Source organism: Ruditapes philippinarum, unplaced genomic scaffold, assembly GCF_026571515.1.
Source record: "Ruditapes philippinarum isolate M1 unplaced genomic scaffold, ASM2657151v2 ctg12_1_1_1_1, whole genome shotgun sequence".
Classification (NCBI taxonomy): Eukaryota; Metazoa; Mollusca; class Bivalvia; order Venerida; family Veneridae; genus Ruditapes; species Ruditapes philippinarum.
Window position 1 is genome coordinate 124,291 of NW_026861084.1, and position 20,021 is coordinate 144,311.

At 32.5% G+C, this 20,021-nt stretch overlaps 1 protein-coding gene across 1 annotated transcript; it reads right to left on the reverse strand.

The window, feature by feature from the left end:
* LOC132714448 (uncharacterized) lies at positions 1–19,175 on the reverse strand. Its single transcript, XM_060697335.1, has 10 exons — positions 19,068–19,175; positions 13,641–13,753; positions 13,233–13,343; positions 12,408–12,501; positions 10,719–11,495; positions 9,933–10,010; positions 9,084–9,236; positions 8,156–8,228; positions 7,124–7,332; positions 1–2,652 (listed from the first exon to the last, which is right to left on the reverse strand). The coding sequence occupies exons 1-10, from the start codon at positions 19,084–19,086 to the stop codon at positions 1,043–1,045; spliced, it is 3,237 nt and encodes a 1,078-aa protein (XP_060553318.1). The 5' UTR covers positions 19,087–19,175; the 3' UTR covers positions 1–1,042.
* Between the last annotated feature and the right edge of the window lie 846 nt (positions 19,176–20,021).

Below are 20,021 nucleotides of genomic sequence, written 5' to 3' on the forward strand. Positions count from 1 at the left end.
TGAACAAAATAATTTTATTTTTATTTAACAGTTTTTCACAAACAACAAATAACATTCACATGAATACCAATAAAGGATGTATGTTCATGTAAGGAAAGCAACAACAAATGAAGCAATATCAATATTTTACATATTATCAATTGTTTTTTTTCAATTTCATGACTACCGGTAAATACAATACATATTGAACTGGCCTACAACATATATTTAAATAAATTGTAATTTTTATTTAAAGAAAAAGACCTAATTAATTCAGTCAGTATGGTAGAATCTAATTGCCAAGGTAAAAGATTTTATATATTAAGAAGTTTGCTTTTTCCAAATACAATCAAATTACTGGTTGGGGTCCATCAACCGGACACTTTTTGAACATTCTTTCATACAGATTTTATAATTTTTAACATCATAAGAGACCTAAAAATTTGACACAGTTCAGCTAGGTTCTTGTCCTAACTAACAAACTAGTTTGTTTATTTCTAATTGCATTGACACTTATATATGAGGCTTACAGGGAGGGTATCAAAATTACCTAAATTGTCTACACTACAGTACCATGTGTCCGGACAGATATGTACATGACATGATTTAATTTAGATAAAAGTTGGGTGTTTTGATTTGTGATTTTCAACATGATAAACAATATTTCAGCAGCAAATGCTAAAGTTTTTGGATTTTCTATTGTTTACTCGCAAAAGATTATAGCTGGTATATATATGAGGCCATGCGTTGCTTTCTTGACCCCCAAATTTCAACGTCAACATTTTTGAAATGGACATTGAAATATTACCATTTAAGGAGGTTGAAATAAAATTAATTACTTAATTATAGAAGAAACATGCATTTATTGTTGATAAAAAAGTGACTGACAACCGCTTTACAAAGAAAATACTAAATTAAGCATTTTATGGGCTGTCCGGGTTTGGTGGTTGTCCGGTTTAGGTGGTCCCCAACCAGTATAGTTTAAACAAATTTGATTAAATATGTCAAATACTGTTCTTTGTTCTTAGCTAAAAAGCCTATAATTAATGTGAATGCATAATTTTCAGTTAAAACTAGATGCACCTGGTATTTGTAAAACAAAGCTTTGACTTTCACCGATACTTCCAGAAGCATCCCTGGATATACCAGACTGTGAAGGTATCTGAAGTACAAAATTCTGAACATTTTCTGTCCCAGATGATGGATTGACACCCTGCACTAAGACAGAACCTTGATTCTGCCCATCACTATCATTAGCTGTCCTATTCATTACACTGTTGAGAAGCTGAGATACAAGGGGAACTGCTTGCTGGGAGTCACTAGGAAGAATAATTTGTATTGGTATAGCACCTTGTTGTGTTAAAGCACTGTCTTGTGAAGGTATAGCACCTGGCTGGGTTAAAACAGCACCTTGTTGCGGCCCTGAAATCTGGGGTGGTGGAGTAGAAACTGTGGAATCAGCTGCACACTGCACTATCTGATGTTGCTGGGAACCAGTAGGTTGGGTTAATAACTGAGACTGAAGTTCTATAGTCCCAGGTACCAATCCACAGTCACTTTGGACAGGTCCATCTGGTTGAGTGATAATTTGATTCATTGAGGTTTGACCAGTCAATATTAAAACTTGTCCATTTGGTAATCTTATGTATGGTAATGAAATGTTTTGCATCACTTGAACTGATGGGACATCTTGTGCTGACTGTCCTACAATGGTACTCGGAAGCCCCATATTCCCAGTGCTTTGAAATGCAGCACTGGAATTAAGAGTAACAGTTTGATCAATATTGCCATTTACTGATAAATCTTGTATTGTTTCACTGGGCTGTTTAGAAGTTGGTGAGTTTCCAGCGGAATTTAATCCTGCCATACCTGCAGCCATTAAAATATCATTAATTCCCAAGGTCACTGCTTGATTTGGTAGCATTTGACCTTGCCCAATAAAACCTTCACCTTGAGATATTTTATCTCTACTACTCTGCACTTGGCCAATATTGTTCTCAGACTTTCTGGATAAAACATTGCTTCTTGTATCAACATCTCCAGGAACATTTTTATCAGCTTGATTAGAACTAGACGAGACAGAATCAGATGTAGGGATGATACCAGCTGATGTATTTATGACTGGCTGCTGTAACTTGAGGACAGCATATGCTGTTGACAGGCTTGCATCATCATGCTGTCTTAAGTGACACTTTAATGAATCTTCTCTCACAAAAGCAGACGGGCATCGTCCACATTTAAAATTCTGCTGACATTTTGGCTGGATTTTTCCTTTAGCAGAACTATCATCGTCTGTCAGTATTTCTTTAATCTTTATTGGTAAAGTTAAGGAAACATTTCCTTTCTTCCATTTCTTTCTTGATAATCTCCTTGTTACTCTGTTCGGATGTTTACGATGCATGTGTGCCTGAACGTTACCAAGCTGCACAGATTTATAGTCACAATATGTACACTTAAACGGTTCCTCTGCCCCGTGTATACGCACATGATTGCGTAATGCACTTTTATTAGAACATTGGTAACCACAAGTTTTACAGGTCAGTTCTGGATTCGAATCATGAATCTTCTTATGTTCAAATAAAGCTTTTCTGCTGGAAGTCTTAAAGTCACATTCAGTACATTTATGTTCAGTGATTTGACTGTGATGTGTTTGATAATGACTTTTGAGATTACCTGAAAATAAAACAGAAAAAACAAGATTGCATTTGAGAAAAATGCTATGCCACCGCATTAATACAACACTAAATAGTAGTGTCGGAACAGATTTTCTTTGTTTCTATACAATTTTGAAGATTGTCATAATGCATAGATCCCTGACCTATCTAATTCTTATTATCAGATTAGTGGTTAAATCTGTTGTTTAAACTCAATAAAAGATCAGAGTAGGAATATATCAATGCACTTGAGTCTAGTGAATTTGGTGGTGAAGGTCATATTTCACACAGCCTAAATTTCATGACTACATCAAAGGACAACATAGTAAGACACTTTGTCAAAATCTAGGTCAGCTGAAATCAAAGTTCACTTAACATCTTAATCTGTACACATGGTTCAAATTTCATAGCTCTACATCAAAGGACAAGAAAGAAGGTCACATCATCAAAATCTAGTTCACCTGATATCAAAGTTCAATTTTACAACTAAAACTGTGCACATGGTCAAAATTTCATTGCTGTACATCAAAGGACAAGAAAGTAGGTCACTGTCCCCTTGGGCAAGGCAAAATTTTGGACCCAAGGGTTTAATTCAAAACAATCTTGATACAGGTTCACCAAACAACATTTCAAGTCAAATATCTAAGCTGTAGCTTTCTCCTATTCAGAAAAGATTTGTTTTATTTTCTGTTTTTACTATGTGAACATAATGAGAATCACTGCCCCTGGGCAGGGCCAATTTTAACACTAGGGGCATAATTAAAACAACTTTAGTAGAGAACCCATAGAATATATTATAGAGCAAACATCAAAGCTCTATGCCTTGTACCTTCAGACAAAAATATTTCTTTTTTTTTTTACTATATGTACATAGTGAAAATCAATGACTCCTGGGGGTGGGGCCAATTTTGACCCCTGGGCTATAATGTGTACAATCTTGCTAGAGGTTCACTACATAATGTTTCATGCCAAATATCTTAACTCTAGCCTTTGTAAATTTAGAGAAGATGATTTTTTAAGTTTTTACTATATACATATAAGGAAAACCTATGGCCCATGGGGCGGGGCTAATTTTGACACAAGACGCAAAATTTGAACAACTTTGGTAGAGTACCTATAGATGATATCATTTAACAAATATTCAAGCTCTAAGCCTTGTACCTTAAGACAATAAGATTTTTTTACTTTTTACTATATTTATATATTGAAAATCAATGACCCCGGGGCAGGGGCAATTTTGACCACAGGGCTATAATTTGAACAATCTTGCTAGAAGTTCACTTCACAATGTTTCATGCAAAATATCTAACCTCTAGCATTTGCTAGAAGAAATTTTTTTACTATAAAGTTTTTACTATATACATATAAGGAAAACCAATGACCCCCGGGGCAGGGACGATTTTGACCCCAGGGCTATAATTTGAACAATCTGAGTAGAGGTCTACCAGACAATGCCTTATGCAAAATATCTAAGCTCTAGGCCTTTTGGGTCTTTACAAGAAGGTATTTTAAGTTTTTACTATACCGGTATGTACATATAGTGAAAATCAATGACCCCCGGGGCGGGGCCGATTTTGACCCCAGGGCTATAATTTGAACAATCTTGGTAAGGGTCTATCAGACAATGCCTTATGCAAAATATCTAAGCTCTAGGCCTTTTGGGTCTTTACAAGAAGTTATTTTAAGTTTTTACTATATGTACATATAGTGAAAATCAATGACCCCCGGGGCGGGGCCGATTTTGACCCCAGGGTTATAATTTGAATAATCTTGGTAAGAGGTCTACCAGACAATGCCTTATACAAAATATCTAAGCTCTAGGCCTTTTGGGTCTTTACAAGAAGTTATTTTAAGTTTTTACTATATGTACATATAGTGAAAATCAATGACCCCCGGGGCGGGGCCGATTTTGACCCCAGGGTTATAATTTGAATAATCTTGGTAGAGGTCTACCAGACAATGCCTTATGCAAAATATCTAAGCTCTAGGCCTTTTGGGTCTTTACAAGAAGTTATTTTAAGTTTTTACTATATGTACATATAGTGAAAATCAATGACCCCCGGGGCGGGGCCGATTTTGACCCCAGGGTTATAATTTGAACAATCTTGGTAGAGGTCTACCAGACAATGCCTTATGCAAAATATCTAAGCTCTAGGCCTTTTGGGTCTTTACAAGAAGATTTTTTAAATTTATTCTTATAATTCCTATTGGTTGCCATGGCAACCAGATTTCTGCATGGAATGAAATTCTTTGAACAACTTTGGAAGCCCTTCACCCAAGGATCAATCCTGCCAAGTTTGGTTGAAATTGGACAAGTGGTTTTTCACAAGAAGATTTTTTAAGTTCACTATATAATCTATATAACACACACACACACAAACAAACACACACACAGGTGAATCGCTATATGCCACCGCATCGCAGATGCTGCGGTGGCATAAAAAAGTTCATGTAAATGTAGGTGTATTTTAGCAATAATGTTCATAGATCTTAGCATTATAATCATTTGGGGTGACTTAGTAACCGTGTTAAACGTTTAACCGACCGTACCAAAAGAATATTTTTATTTTTTCACTATTTTTTATTGATATGAAGATAGCACATTTTGCATGTGTTTTACAGAACATATTACACAACATATTCTATTATGGAGTAACTGTTGTCCGTAAGGACCATACCATACAAGATAAGATAGCATGGAATCGGAAAAAATTTTTTAAAAACAAACTTGTCATATCTTGACATTAAACAAGAGCTGTCGGTAGGACAGCACGCTCGACTATTCTAAGTGCTTGATAGTAAAAGAGCCTTTATAATGTTAAATTTTTTAAGTTCACAAAAGAGCTAATTTTTGGCTTGACTATTCGGAAGGTAATGTCCCAAGGGTGTTTAATTGAGTAAAATAATACTAATTACCTATGAATACATAAATTTGACAGAAAAGGTACAAAGGCTTGTTATTAAGATGTTTTATCAAGTTAATCACTGCTTTATTATTATGAATGCATAAAATTGTCCCAAAAAAGGTACAAACCCTTGCTTACAAGCAAAACTTTACCATGACTTTCTAAGTTGAAAAAGGGGATAAAAATCAGCCTAAATGCAAGATAGAATTATGGATCATTGTCAGTGACCTACAATTATGACCCTAAATGCATATGTGAAGTTTTAAATAAATATCTTTAATAGTTATTGAGATATGTAAAACTATCATGTTAACATTAACCAAGAGACTAAGTAGAAAAGGGGATATGAATCAGCCTTAATGCAAGATAGAGTTATGGAACTTGGTCAGTGACATACAATTATGACCCTAAGTGCATGTGTAAAGTTTCAAGTAAATATCTTTGAAGACCTTTAACCTTTAACCAAAATTTCTAAGTTTCAAAGGGGCAAATATTCTGCAAATATTGCAGACAGAGTTATGCAATTTTGCAAACATATAAAAATTGTTACTATAAAAGAGTATTTTAAATTTCAATTGAATATCTCAAGCAATAATTAAGATATTTGACTTTACAAAAAAAACTTTAACCAAAATTTCTAAGTTCCAAAGGGGTATAATTCTGTCAATATTGTAGGCAGAGTTATCCAACTTGTCAATCTGATGTACCTTGTTACTATAAATAAGTATTGTAAGTTTCAATTGAATATCTCTAGCAATAATTGAGATATTTGACTTTACAAAAAACTTTAACCAAAATTTCTAAGTTAAAAAGGGGTATAATTCTGTCAATATTGTAGGCAGAGTTATCCAACTTGTCAATCTGATGTACCTTGTTACTATAAATAAGTATTGTAAGTTTCAATTGAATATCTCAAGCAATAACTGAGATATTTGACTTTACAAAAAACTTTAACCAAAATTTCTAAGTTAAAAAGGGGCATAATTCTGTCAATATTGTAGGCAGAGTTATCCAACTTGTTAATCTGATGTACCTTGTTACTATAAATAAGTATTGTAAGTTTCAATTGAATATCTCAAGCAGTAATTGAGATATTTGACTTTACAAAAAACTTTAACCAACGCAGACGCCGACGCGGACGCTGACGCCGACGCCGACGCCGGGGCGACTAGAATAGCTCTCATATTCTTCGAATAGTCGAGCTAAAAACAAATGTAATGTTTAAAATCAATCTAAAATATCTAAGTTTTTCAGCTAACTTCGGTTATCGATTATTGCAATTTATAACCAGTTTTAGGTTAAAAACAGACCTAGTCCGTTTAAACGTGACATCTCTTATAACCATTGTAACTTATTTTCAGAAACATGTGTTAGCTTATTAAGAGGTTCTAAGTTAAAAGATTTTTACACAAGAAAGCAATTTTTTTTTTATATATGACAATAATAATATACGTACATCAACATATACAAGCAAAATAAACCATTAAATCAAGTACATAATGTATGTACACTTTTCCAACTTTAATGAACCCCTAAAAGCATATACATATTTATGTAAGAATAAAGTGTACTTTTTTTACTCACTTTTGACAGCACAGCGGTATGAGCATGTGTCGTACTGACATTTGAATGGTTTTTCACCAGTATGTACCCGTATATGGCGATGTAGGTCAGAGCTTACTTTAAACACAGCATCACACATTTTACAGCAGTATGGTTTGTCTCCTGTATGTGTTCGCAGGTGTATCTGTAACTGGCTTGATGACCTTGACTTGTAAGGACACACCTGACAACTGTACATATATAACAATACTAATAAGTTATAATATACTATAAATAAAATGTTAAAAAAATTCTTACAAGCAAATGTTTTTTTACACAATAAAAAATTTGGAGCAATTCATACATGTATCAAAATATTCTTTTTAGAAACATTTATAGAGCCTATTCAGTAAATGCTTTTTTTTTGGTCAGGTTTAACGTCGCACCAACACAGTAGAGGTCATATAATGACTTTCAAGCTTTCCTGGTGGAGGAAAACCTCAGGTGCCCTTCCGTGCATTATTTCAGACACGAACCGGCTACCTGGATAGTCTTCTCATATGGAAGAATCCAAAGTCCCTGGCAGGATTCCAACCAAAAGGGGTGAGGGGCAAGAGGTTTAAAGTCAATGACCTTAACCACTTGAACAATGCTTATGGTTGTATACTAACAGATGTGTCCGAAAATCTGAATTTACCACATAAATGCATTTTTTAAGGTCTTTCAGTAAGACAAAAATTCATTTTTTTCATATCTTAATAAAATAACAATAAAAGTTGTATCTACAGGTAAATACTACAGATTTTGTCAGTAATACAAATATATCTTGTTATCACCTGGTTAAAATTTAAACCTACATTCTTGTCTTGATAATCACATACATAAGATATGTAACTGGTAATTATCACAACAATAATTTATCTGTAAGTTTGTTTGTTTGTTTGTTTAATTTTACGCCTTTCTCAACAGTATTTCAGTCATATAGGCGGGTAGTTTCCTAACCATCGTTCCTGGAGAGTTACACCAGTACTAGACTACCTTCCTCCGTTATCTGTAAGTAGAATGAAACATTACCCATATGGTCTTTCATCAAGATGCATTCTCATATGTTTCTTTAAGCTACCATTCTCAACAGCACTGTAGTTACCTGTATTAAAATCAATTTACTAAAGTTTATGATAAAACAGAATTTTTTAAGTTTTTGTTTTTTTCCCCACATTTTCTCAAATTATTTGCTAACCAAATTGCTTTACATAACCGGTATAACTTGCCATAAACGACACAATTTCATGCTTCATTGCTTGTAATGATGGACAGTTGCAGCACATCAACTTTATTGTTCAGTCCTAGTTGTTTCTATACTGTATGTATATAATTTATATTGTTTGGACACAGTTGTAACAACACTGTGATACCTGATACTAGCCCAATATATTTCCTGATGCAGAGTTACCGACACACGTCATTGTTCTTAATTGCCCCTGTGTATCTGACACATCAAACAAATGCCAACCATTACATGTATAGTATTTGATGATCAGTACAGTATGTGAGAATGAAAAATTCCTGATGTTACATTCATTACAAGAACAAATCAAATCTTTGTGTTAAAGGGCTACCAACAAAGTAAACTGAATTACCAAAGTAAGCTCAAATAATCAAGTATTCTTTTTGTGTCCCCTATAACATTAACTAAAATTTATTGATTTATTGAAGGTGCACTGCTAAATCCTATCACAATTCAATATTCAGCTTATCAAATATATAAACTTTACATAGTCATCAACCTTGGCTTTCTTGTGTAAGATAATCAGCACCTGAGGTTATAAAGAAATTTTGCTAAGTTCATACTCAGATATCAGATATTTCATTGGCCAGAAACTGCCACAAAATGTATATTCAGTATCACCAATGGAAATCCTAAAATTTGGGACAAAGCTATGAGAAGTTTACAAGCTCAAGGTCTGAACTTTCTTAGCACAAATCAACAAAGAAGACTTACATAGGTTACATTTAAACACCCGGTCATCCATGTGGTACCTCATATGTAAGGTAAGTTTATCTGTGCGCGAGAATGCCTTTGAACAATGTGTACATTTGTATGGTTTATCACCAGTGTGGATTCTACTGTGTCGTTCTAAATCCTTCAGGTATGCTGCAAATATTCAGAATGCTGATTTTAGAAATTATTATTCTAATTACAAAGAAAGGTATTTGTTCCGACTACTATTTAAGGTATTAACTAAATTTATAGATAGTTCAACATTTGTATTTTTCTCTCCTTCATTTTAAGTTGAGACTTTATTTACAAAAATTTCATTTAATACCAAAGTGCTCTTCCAGATTTTAGAATTTAAAGGGACTTCATTTAGTTTTTTTTACCATGAAAGAACTGGCTACACTGTTCTTAATATTGTTAACCATTTAATGTAAGTCTGGACCAGAAACTTGAGTGCAATATTTCTGATCATTTGCTTTTTTGCAAAACATGCAAAATGTCCCAAAAATGAAAAGCTTTTATACTCCTTTTATCTCCAAGATTAAGAATTGCACAAATAGTCAATTTTCAAATTAATATTTTTTTCCATATTTTTTTGTTTATGTTTTCAGTGCCTTAGCCTAAGTTAGGTGACCCAAGCAAAATTTTCATATTTTTAGGCGTTTGGGCCTCATGGGAGCTCTGTGCAACAAGTCCAGTGCAGACTTTTATATTTAAAGAAGTACAATTTACATTTATAACTTTTACACACACTTTTGTACTCTTTTTAGTCAATTTTAATTTTAAATTAATTTATCATTCTAAAGAAAACTCATTCAACTGTTTATAAAGTGACAACTTTTGTTTATTTACCTGTTTTATATGAACAGTTTTCAAATTTACATTTATACTTTTTCTCCAGTGGTGCTTTACTTGCTTTCTTGGCTGGAGCTGTAAATATAGATAATAACTTTTATAATGTCATTCCCAAATAATACATTTGATCGGAGCCGGATAATCAAGTTGAGGGCAATCCTTTATCCTAGCTCCAATGATAACATGTCTACACCACCATTCATAAGCTAGTCAATCTTACTTTATTGTGCCTCCTTGGCTGCTTAATCTTGAAAGCTGCACGGTTCCAGATAAGCCAAAATATTTCAAGAAAATAAACTTGAAAAGAAATTTAACTAAGATTTAAAGACAAGAAAAAGATTCAAGAATAAAATGATGATTTACATTTTATGTGTGATTAATTACCGTTTTTGCATTATTTAACACCATATTTCTACTGCGTGTCTAATCCAGCAAGGGCTTTTGCATATTTTGACCTTTTTTTGGTAATTCTAGTAGATTGTTTATTTGTTAGTGCTGTTTGCAATGTGTAAATTATTATCTTTGTTAACATTACAATATTTTAATTTCAAATACCTTTTTCAAAATTTACAGGAGTATTAGCATGAATTTTGAGGCATGGCTGCTTTAACCTTTTTGAACAGAAAGTGATCTGCCTTTGCCATCATGTAGCACTATGTACAATAAATATTTTGATAGAGGCTAATTTCAAGTAAACCTTTGGGAAAATCATTTATCCGAGTGACTTTGATAGTATTGATATGTATAGGAATGAAGACTTAATTAATTTAAACAAATGCTTACGTGGTTTAGGAGCTTCAGCAATATCATTGATGGTGTACTGAAATTTGGATATATTATCTTGAACTTTAGGGGCACTTCTTTTCTTCACAACCATAGTTTTTATCACTGTTTTAGTCTTCGGCTGTTCTCCATGCATATTTTTAACCAATGTGACTGGTCTAGTGTTTCCACCTACTTTCAGTAGAGACTTGTCATTTGAGCTTATCAAATGCTCTCTCAGCATAGACTGGCTCTCCATTACTTTAGGTTGTGACTGACTAGCTTCATTTATAGAGTTAATTGGTGTCTCAGTCTGTTGTAAGTTAAGATTATTCAAATTATGTATAACAACTGGTTGTTCATTCTGTAACAAATTTATCATGCCATTTTCAGTTTGTGATAAGTTATTTTTAGAATAATTGACTGGTTGTATGTTTTCATCTGTAGAGCTGTAGCATGCTAGTTCCTGTGAGTTATCAGTTGTAACACAGTCTGACTCTTCAGTAATTATTTGGTTGTCTGGTTCCTGAAATTCACTGGTTGTATATGTTACTGGTTCATCATCATTGCTAGTTTTCCTGTAATTGACTGGTTCTCCAAGCTGCAACCCTGTTTTAAAATTGACTGTATCTTGGATGGAACTTGATAATTGTTCAGTAGACTGCTGAAGTGAATGTGAGTTAAGTGTATATACTGTTTCAGGGATTGAGTAAACTTGTGAATCAGGCTGAATGCAAAGACTGGGGTCTTCATCCTGTTGGCCAGGTAGTATAACATACTGGTGCTGTGTAAGTGTACCTGCAACAGAAAGGTCACAATTACATGCGATATATCAAATTTATACCTTGCAATGTACAGAAACTTTCATTTCACCTATATTATGCTAAATTTGCTTTATAAGGTCATAATTGCTAGTTCTGTTCAAAAAGCCAGTGACAAGACAAAAAAACTTAAACTTAAGGTTTGAATTATAAAGTAAAATTTGGACAGTCTAGCTTAATAGATTTGTGATCTCTTCTTTCCTTAAAATGTTTCTGTTATCATATTTTAAGATCATGCGAAGTTTAAAGACATTCTATCATGTAGATTTCAATCTGCTGTATGTCTATATGTAACTGTAGCAATTATGCCTTTAATCAGAGGGCATAACTACTGATCTTCAATAAATTTGCATTAAAATACCCAGCTATGAAAGTTGATGCATGTTTGCTGTCAACTATACTTCATTCTATGTTTCATTGCTGTAGAAGTTCTACTTTTAAAGTTACACAAACTATTCTTCGAGCAGACAGTAATACATCCTGATGTACGGACAAAGGCAAATCTGTTTACCCTTCCCCACAAAGTACTCGGGGCATTAAAATGACAAAAGTGTTATATATGGAGTTAAGTACTTAATTAAGCAGTGTATGAAATCATGAAAATGAAAAAGAGCAGATTTTCTCAAATATTTTTCTAAGGAAACCCAGCATTAGGCATATTCCACTTTACATCATGTATTGTATTTTCAATATAATATGTATCAAAAATCATATAAATAGGTTGCCTGGTAAATGATCATGTTCACAATACAGCAAATAGAAAAACTTATATTCTGAGCGTGGGAAAAAAAAACAGATTTAATCACAGAATTGTCAACAAGTCTATTACATAAGTATCTAAATTTAAACAACAATAACAAACAATAACCAAATTTAAATGACAATGTACCTGTATCTTGCCCAGATTGATGAGTTACAGGAAAATACCCAAGTGTTGTTCCATCCTGACTCAGCTGAACTGCCATTTTGTCCTCCACTGAACCCTGTTACATACATAAACTCACAGGTGAAATTGAGTGAAAATTGGATATGTTAAAATACACATATGATGTATGACAAAAGTAAAGCTTTTAAAATACAATCCAATAAATAAAGACATTAATTTTAACAATTCAATACTCAAACCACGACAGTGGCTATATGTAAATGTATGCATATTTTACACAATCTCCACTAAACAAGACCAATATAAATCAAATTTTTAACAAGCTTGTCACTTTTATCTTGAACAAAATTTACCTCTTTCTATGCAAATTTCAATTAGAAACCAGTAATGCATACTTTCAACTTTTGATTTCATTACAAAACTGCTAAAATTACAGAAGATCGTATTCTATATTGTTGCCTTGGAATAAGCCATCTTCTGACATCTTTAGTTGCAAGCTAAGGCTTCATTGATTGTGAACTTTAATGCGACTGAGTAGGGTCATCATTTAAATATTAAACTAAAGAAGATATTGTTCTGCACCAGTCAACTGTTAGACATTATAGAAGGGAAATGACTTAATGGATTGTTTTTATCTTTCACCTACCACTGCACTGCAGCGTTTTGTTTTAGCACCATAATAGTTGGGGTAATGACCAACTCGCAGTATGGATTCATTGTATTTAGCTGTTGTGGCCTTTACCTGGGGTTTTAAAAACCTAAAACTCAAAGTCCCCATAATTTTCTAGGAAGGTTGGGGGTCTATGCTACAATTGCATGGTGTGTTACCTGGACTGCTGTATTGTCAATGACAGGAAGAAGTGACTGTGTAAAATGATCATTCTGGATAGAAGTTGTCACTGAAGGTAACATCTGGGACTTTCTGACATCACCTGTCTCCTTAATACAGAATAATTTCATTTATTTTATGCTAAACAATGAAGTAATAAGTTTTATTCATATCAATTACAGTATATCACTTACAGTGTAAGATATATTGCAATATTGTAATTAATGTGCAAAAATTTCTATCAGAAAATTTAAGCATAGAAGGTATTGATAAATAATATGATTTTCAATGACATATGTAATACATGTATAAGACCAATTACTTTCCTTTTTTTACCAATCCTTAGAAGGACTTACTAGATTTTCAGATATATTTTAATGTGTAAGTTTCTTAAATCATAAACCAACCTGCTGCCTTGCTAATCTAACGGGGCACTTGTGTTTCTTATGTTGTATAAACAATTCCACATCACTGAACTGGGCATGACAAAGACCACATATGTGAATGTCCTCATCCTCATCTGTAATAAAATAAATCATGCATCATAAGGCAGAATAAACAGATCTTGAATCTTGGGAAGATTATGCTTGAGAAGACTGGATGTCATATTTGGTAATTTGCCCAGTTTTGTTCCAGTAATTGAACACTTATTTATGGTACAATCAATACATACAATAATTTCAATTATTTCATTGTCAGAAAAATAAACAGCACATTTTTTTTATAATATAGAAAGCATGAAGTCTACTTGTGCACCCTGAATAAAGATATTTAACACTGTAGAGTGTGTCCCTTAATAAGTCTCAGGAGGAAAAAATATACCAGATTATTTCTAAATGATGAGGTGATAACACTTCCATCACCTCAATTAAATGACAATCCATTCAAAAACTATAATATTTAACAAATATTACAATCATTTATATTTGTAAATAAACAATTAAATTGAAATTTTGTCAAATGTTTGAGAACATTCATAAGTAATTACAATCGTTAATCATGATTAACATTCCCATTGCTAGATTATTGTGTGCGTAGTTCATAATTTCACCATAGAGGGGTTGACAGTATCCAGAGATAGATAGATTACTCAAGAATTTCAAGATTTTTAATCCCTTTCAATTAATTTAAATGCTAAAGAAATGGATTATTTCGTTTTATTTTTAATAAACCGGTTACTGTTTTCCCCAACTCAGATCATGTAAATAAGATAGTCCAACTAATTGTACAACATGTTGAGATATTGTGCTATTTAGTGTATGAGCAATAGGGGCCCTCTACAAAATATCTCAGAATCTACATGTAGCTGGGCAGCACGAAATACCCAAATATACCCAAATTTTGCCCAAATATACCCAAATATTGCCTAAATATACCCAAATATTGCCCAATTATACTAAAAATAAATATTTTATACTAAAAAAGTGCTGTTTTAATCATGAATACAATATACACTTTCACTTAGATATAATCAAACATACCCAAATATACATTTTCCTATCATTGTTTTTTGAACCAAAATACAGTATATGCACTCCATTAAAGCTATTTTTTTAATAACATGGACATTCTTCTTCTATATGATATGAAATTTCAACAAAAATACACCTTAAAAATGTAAGTGTAGACAACAAATATCATATCTTGAATTAAAATTGCAAGTACATTCATAAAGAACCTATATAGTAGATAAGCAAATGTCACAACTTTATTTTCTTACAAATACAACATCTTAACTGCCCATTTCAACGGAATGAATGAAAGTTATACTTATAGCAGGCTAAGTCATACTATTTTATAAATATTTATTTATTTCTCATTATAATCTATATTTTATACAAACAAAAATAAATATTGCTATATTTGGGTATATTTGGGCAATATTTGGGTGTATTTGGGTATTTCGTGCCGCCGATGTAGCTTGGCAAGTCAAATTGTTTTGATTAGTAAATAAGCAAAGTGTGTTTGAATATTATCCAGTTCCCCTACATAAATTTAGTTTTGACAGCTGAAGGGTACATTAGTTTTTTAGATGTGGTAAGAAAGAGGTCATTAATTATTGAAGGGGAATAAATAATGGATCACTGTTCCAGCTATCTAATCACAAACCCTTACGCTCATTCTCAACAAGAAACATGGCAATGCCATGAAACCAGGTTTTCAATTATCACCATTGTAGATAAATATGTTGTATTTGAAATACAAATACAAGCAACAAACAATGTAACTATGTGCAATGTAAAACATGAATAATGTAGGAGAAATTGCGCATAGAAGAAGTGTGCACTATATATATTCTGTATAAGGAAAAAAAAACAAAGGGCCATAATTAGGTAAAAAATTATCCAATCACAAAACCCCGACAATATGTGCTAGGGCACTTGATGACAAAGCTCCTGTGAAAGTTTGAACAAAATCCGTTGAGAAATGTAGGAAGAGTTCAGCACAGAAGAATTTGTTCAATTCTGTATAAGGAAAAAAAACAAAGGGCCATAATAAGGTCAAATATTATCCAATCACAAAACCCTGACAATATGCACCAGGGCACTTCATGACAAAGCTTCTGTGAAAGTTTGGTCAAAATCCGTTGAGAAATGTAGGAGAAGTTGCGCACTGTAGAAATTGTTCACTATATATTCTGTATAAGGAAAAAATATACAAAGGGCCATAATTCGGTCAAATATTATCCAATCACAAAACCCCGACAATATGTGCCAGGCACTTGATAACAAAGCTTCTAAGAAAGTTTGGTCAAAATCCGTTTGGTCAAAATCCGTTGAGAAATGTAGGAGGAGTTGCGCACAGAAGAAATTGTTCACTATATATTCTATATATGGAAAAAAAACAAAGTGCCATAATTAGGTCAAATTTTATCCAATCACAAAACCCCGACAATATGCGCCAGGGCACTTGATGAGCAAGCTTCTCTGAAAGTTTGGTCAAAATCCGTTGAGAAATGTAGGAGGAGTTGCGCACAGAAGAAATTGTTCACTATATATTCTATATAATGAAAAAAAAACAAAGGGCCATAATTAGGTCAAATATATACCAATTGCAAAACCCTGACAATATGTGTCAGGGCACTTGATGACAAAGCTTCTGAGAAAGTTTGGTCAAAATCCGTTGAGAAATGTAGGAGGAGTTGCGCACAGAAGAAATTGTTCACTATATATTCTATATAAGGAAAAAAACAAAGGGCCATAATTAGGTCAAATATTATCTAATCGCAAAACCCCGACAATATGCGCCAGGGCACTTGATGACAAAGCTTCTGTGAAAGTTTGGTCAAAATCCGTTGAAAAATGTAGGAGGAGTTGCGCACAGAAGAAATTGTTTACGACCACCCGCCCGCCCGTCCGCCCATCCGCCCGCCGACATACCTCAATCTAATAACCAGTTTTTTCCTTCGGAAAACCTGGTTAATAAAACACAGCATTTGATGTTCCACTGGGTAGCTCTTATACGAAGGTTTTTCTTGAGGTCAAAATGTCGTTAGAAAGGTGGCTGCCACTTTGTCTAATAGGGACACTCTCAGTTTTACATTTCTATCTGTTATTTTTCTTTTACAAGTACCATTAATGCTCTAAAATGTAACATACGTTACTGTCGCCACCTAGAATTTTCAACTTTGAAATTGTGTTTCAGAAAAATAAGTTCCAGAATAAACGAAACATGTGCAATTAGTCATTGCTGTGTGTATATGCACTTTGATTATTGGTAAACATTATATTTGACTGTTTAAATCTCATTGGTATAATGGATGATCAAATGTCGCCAAATGCATATAAATAAATAGTGACAAACCTAAAACAATAAGAAGTGAAACCCAAATTACATAATTGAATCGATGCATGCTTAATAATACAGCATATATATAATTATAAGTAAAAATAAGCTTGCAGCCTCTCAAATATCATTCTATTTTCGGAAATTTTTCATTTTTTATTCAAATCTTTTCAACAGCACTTTAAAAAGAAACATACGTTACCATCATTAAAGAGCCAATCCATTCAAAGAAGAATCCAAACAAGAAAGAAAATTAATATGTGTGTAACTCTGATATATTAACCACAAATTATGGCGGCTTAAACGGTCTTGCGTCATTTTTAACCCACTTTCAATGTAAAAATGAAACATACGTTACAGAAACATACGTTATCAACTTTTTTAAAATAAGTTTATCAAAAGGGAAATTGAAGTCAGAAAGCACGTATTACATCAACATTAACTTCTATTTGACATTAGTAAGTAAATTTTGTTAACTTTGGTCGTGTTTTTACTTGTTTAAGTAACCACAGTGAAACAAACGTTACTTTTATCAAACAGACCTTATATTGTTTACACATGCATATATAAAAAACATAAAAATCGCATTTTTATGACATAGAATGATGTGCATTTGATTTCTAAATAAAAAAGTCGATTTTACATGTAAGTTTAAATTCCGTGATAAAGTTCATAAATGAGCGAGTGTGAAACATACGTTACTCCAACTTACAATTCAAAAATTTTTGAAAATTAAAGATAAAGTTGGATTAGCATGCCTGTTAGTAACGGTTACCTTGTATAAGATGTAAGAAGACACCAAATTGTTTTTACAAAGGAAAGATATGTTAATAATATGTTGATGTACCAGCAGAAATGTTAAAAAATATATTACAAGATATTGATGTTCTCAGCAACAACTAATTCGTTTCTGCAAAGAGCTTAATGGCCGTATTTCATTCTATATATAATAATGTTAAAATAATATCCATAAATATAAATTATTTTACAAAAAATAAAATTTTTTCTCAACCTTTACTTGCATTTGAATAAAATGAAACATACGTGACATCCTATATGGGGATAAATATCGAACTGCTTAGAACTAAATTTTCCAAATATTAAGAAAGTGGAAAGTTGAATGTTTTTGAAAAAAAATTGCTTATACAAAATTTGTGTATGCATTCGACCTCTCATATATATTATATATGATATATATCCTTTGAATGAAGACATAAAATAATCATTTCCAAAATTGACTATTTTTGCTTTCTACGAATATTTAACTTTGAAGAAATTTGACTGAAAATCAGCAAGGTACCCAAACTTCTTTGAATTTTCCTGGGTTAGAAAGTCCCTCTAGATAGAGAATTTACAGATTTTGATATATTTTACAGACATTTGTTATTAATATGCAGCCAATATGTTACATTATTAGATCTGAAATCTACGTTACCAAAGAAATACAGTGTCATTACCGAAATAAATGCCATCCTGTTATATCATAGTTTCTTGTTCAAAATATTTCTGGCAAACTTGCAAAATACCCTAAACTTTTACTTCAGCGTTAAAAAATGACACAATGACAACATCAAATTTTTAATATTTTTCAACCTCAAATGCTTTATTGAGAATGTGCGTTAATGTTTCATTTTCCAGGACAAGTAACTGATTATAAAAAAGAACTTACATTAATTTTGTCAATTAAAAAAATCAAATAGTTTTTTTTATTAAATTTATGTTCAATATTAAGTGGTATGAATACCAGACACCTATGTTAGCAATCCTGCACAGAAGTGGTTGCGAGTCGTTTCGGGGGCGAATCATCATCGGGCGAATCTTGATATGAAATGTCTGTCATCCAACATAAAACATAAGGATGGTTATAGTTAGCTATACATTATAATGCTGATGTTGCTTTAATCATTTTATTCGCGAAAACCGCTCTGCTCTCTCCAATAATTACTGTATGCCAGGGCCTTTCTTGCTGATTTTCATTGTGAAATTATATAAGAAAAATCCAATTATATGTATTATTTGTATTTATGTAACTGATATAAAATACTTACATCCGTGTAAACTATTCATTTTGATTCTAAAATGGCTTAATTATTTATCAGTTTTTAAAATTAAACATAATAAACATGGCGAATACTCTCCGGGGCCAAGAAATAATAATGGGTAATGACGTCAAAATATTCGTTGAACAACACTAAATTATTTCCTTTACTGTACTAATGTTTAAACTTATTGTATCGCATTTTCTCAACAAAAAATGGCCATATTTCACCGGGTCTTTCAAATAGATTCTATTTGAAAGATCCTGGTTTCACCAACAACGTATTTCATCTTTTCAAAAATATCAATCTTCCTACCACGTGTCATTACTTCATACAGCTTCTGTCCCTCGTTTTCTATAAGTCGACCAGTTGTGTTAGAACTAATTATATATGTCTTTTTTACATTGCCATGATCACTGCACAGATGTTTCTTAATTCATAATTTCACCATCATCGATTTGTTTAACTTGCTTGGCAGCTACACTGTGAATGGCAAGCAGTTAAATGGATATTGTCAAAACATATCATCAAGATATGGGGTAATTTGTCAAGTTTGATTCTTTATTTATCGTAAATGAAAATAGATGATGACTACAGTACATTTTTGAGATGATTAAAAGATATATCTATTATAAGCATGTGTAGATTGTAAAAAAATGTATGTCCTAGAAATACTTTAAAATTATTGACAATACAAATGAGCCAAATGCCTATATAATAAAGCGAAGCTTTAACTCACAGAACTTTAATAATTGACATGACGTGAAAATGACATAAATAGATTATCATTAAAAACAGAAGCTTAAAGATATACTACGCTCCTCTTTGACTGAAATGTCTGATTAACAGAAATTACTTGAAATCTCTAGGAAATTCTTACTGAAAATGTAAAATTTGACAAGAAGAGTTCACACAATGCGTATGGGAAGATATATTTCTTATTGCACATGCTGTTAGCAATTA

Coding starts and splice junctions, on each gene's coding strand:
- LOC132714448 (XM_060697335.1), bottom strand. Junction 12,502..13,232: donor TTGACAATACAGCAGTCCAG/GTAACACACCAT, acceptor TGTATGTAACAG/GGTTCAGTGGAGGACAAAAT. Junction 7,333..8,155: donor CTTGATGAAAGACCATATGG/GTAATGTTTCAT, acceptor ATATATGTACAG/TTGTCAGGTGTGTCCTTACA.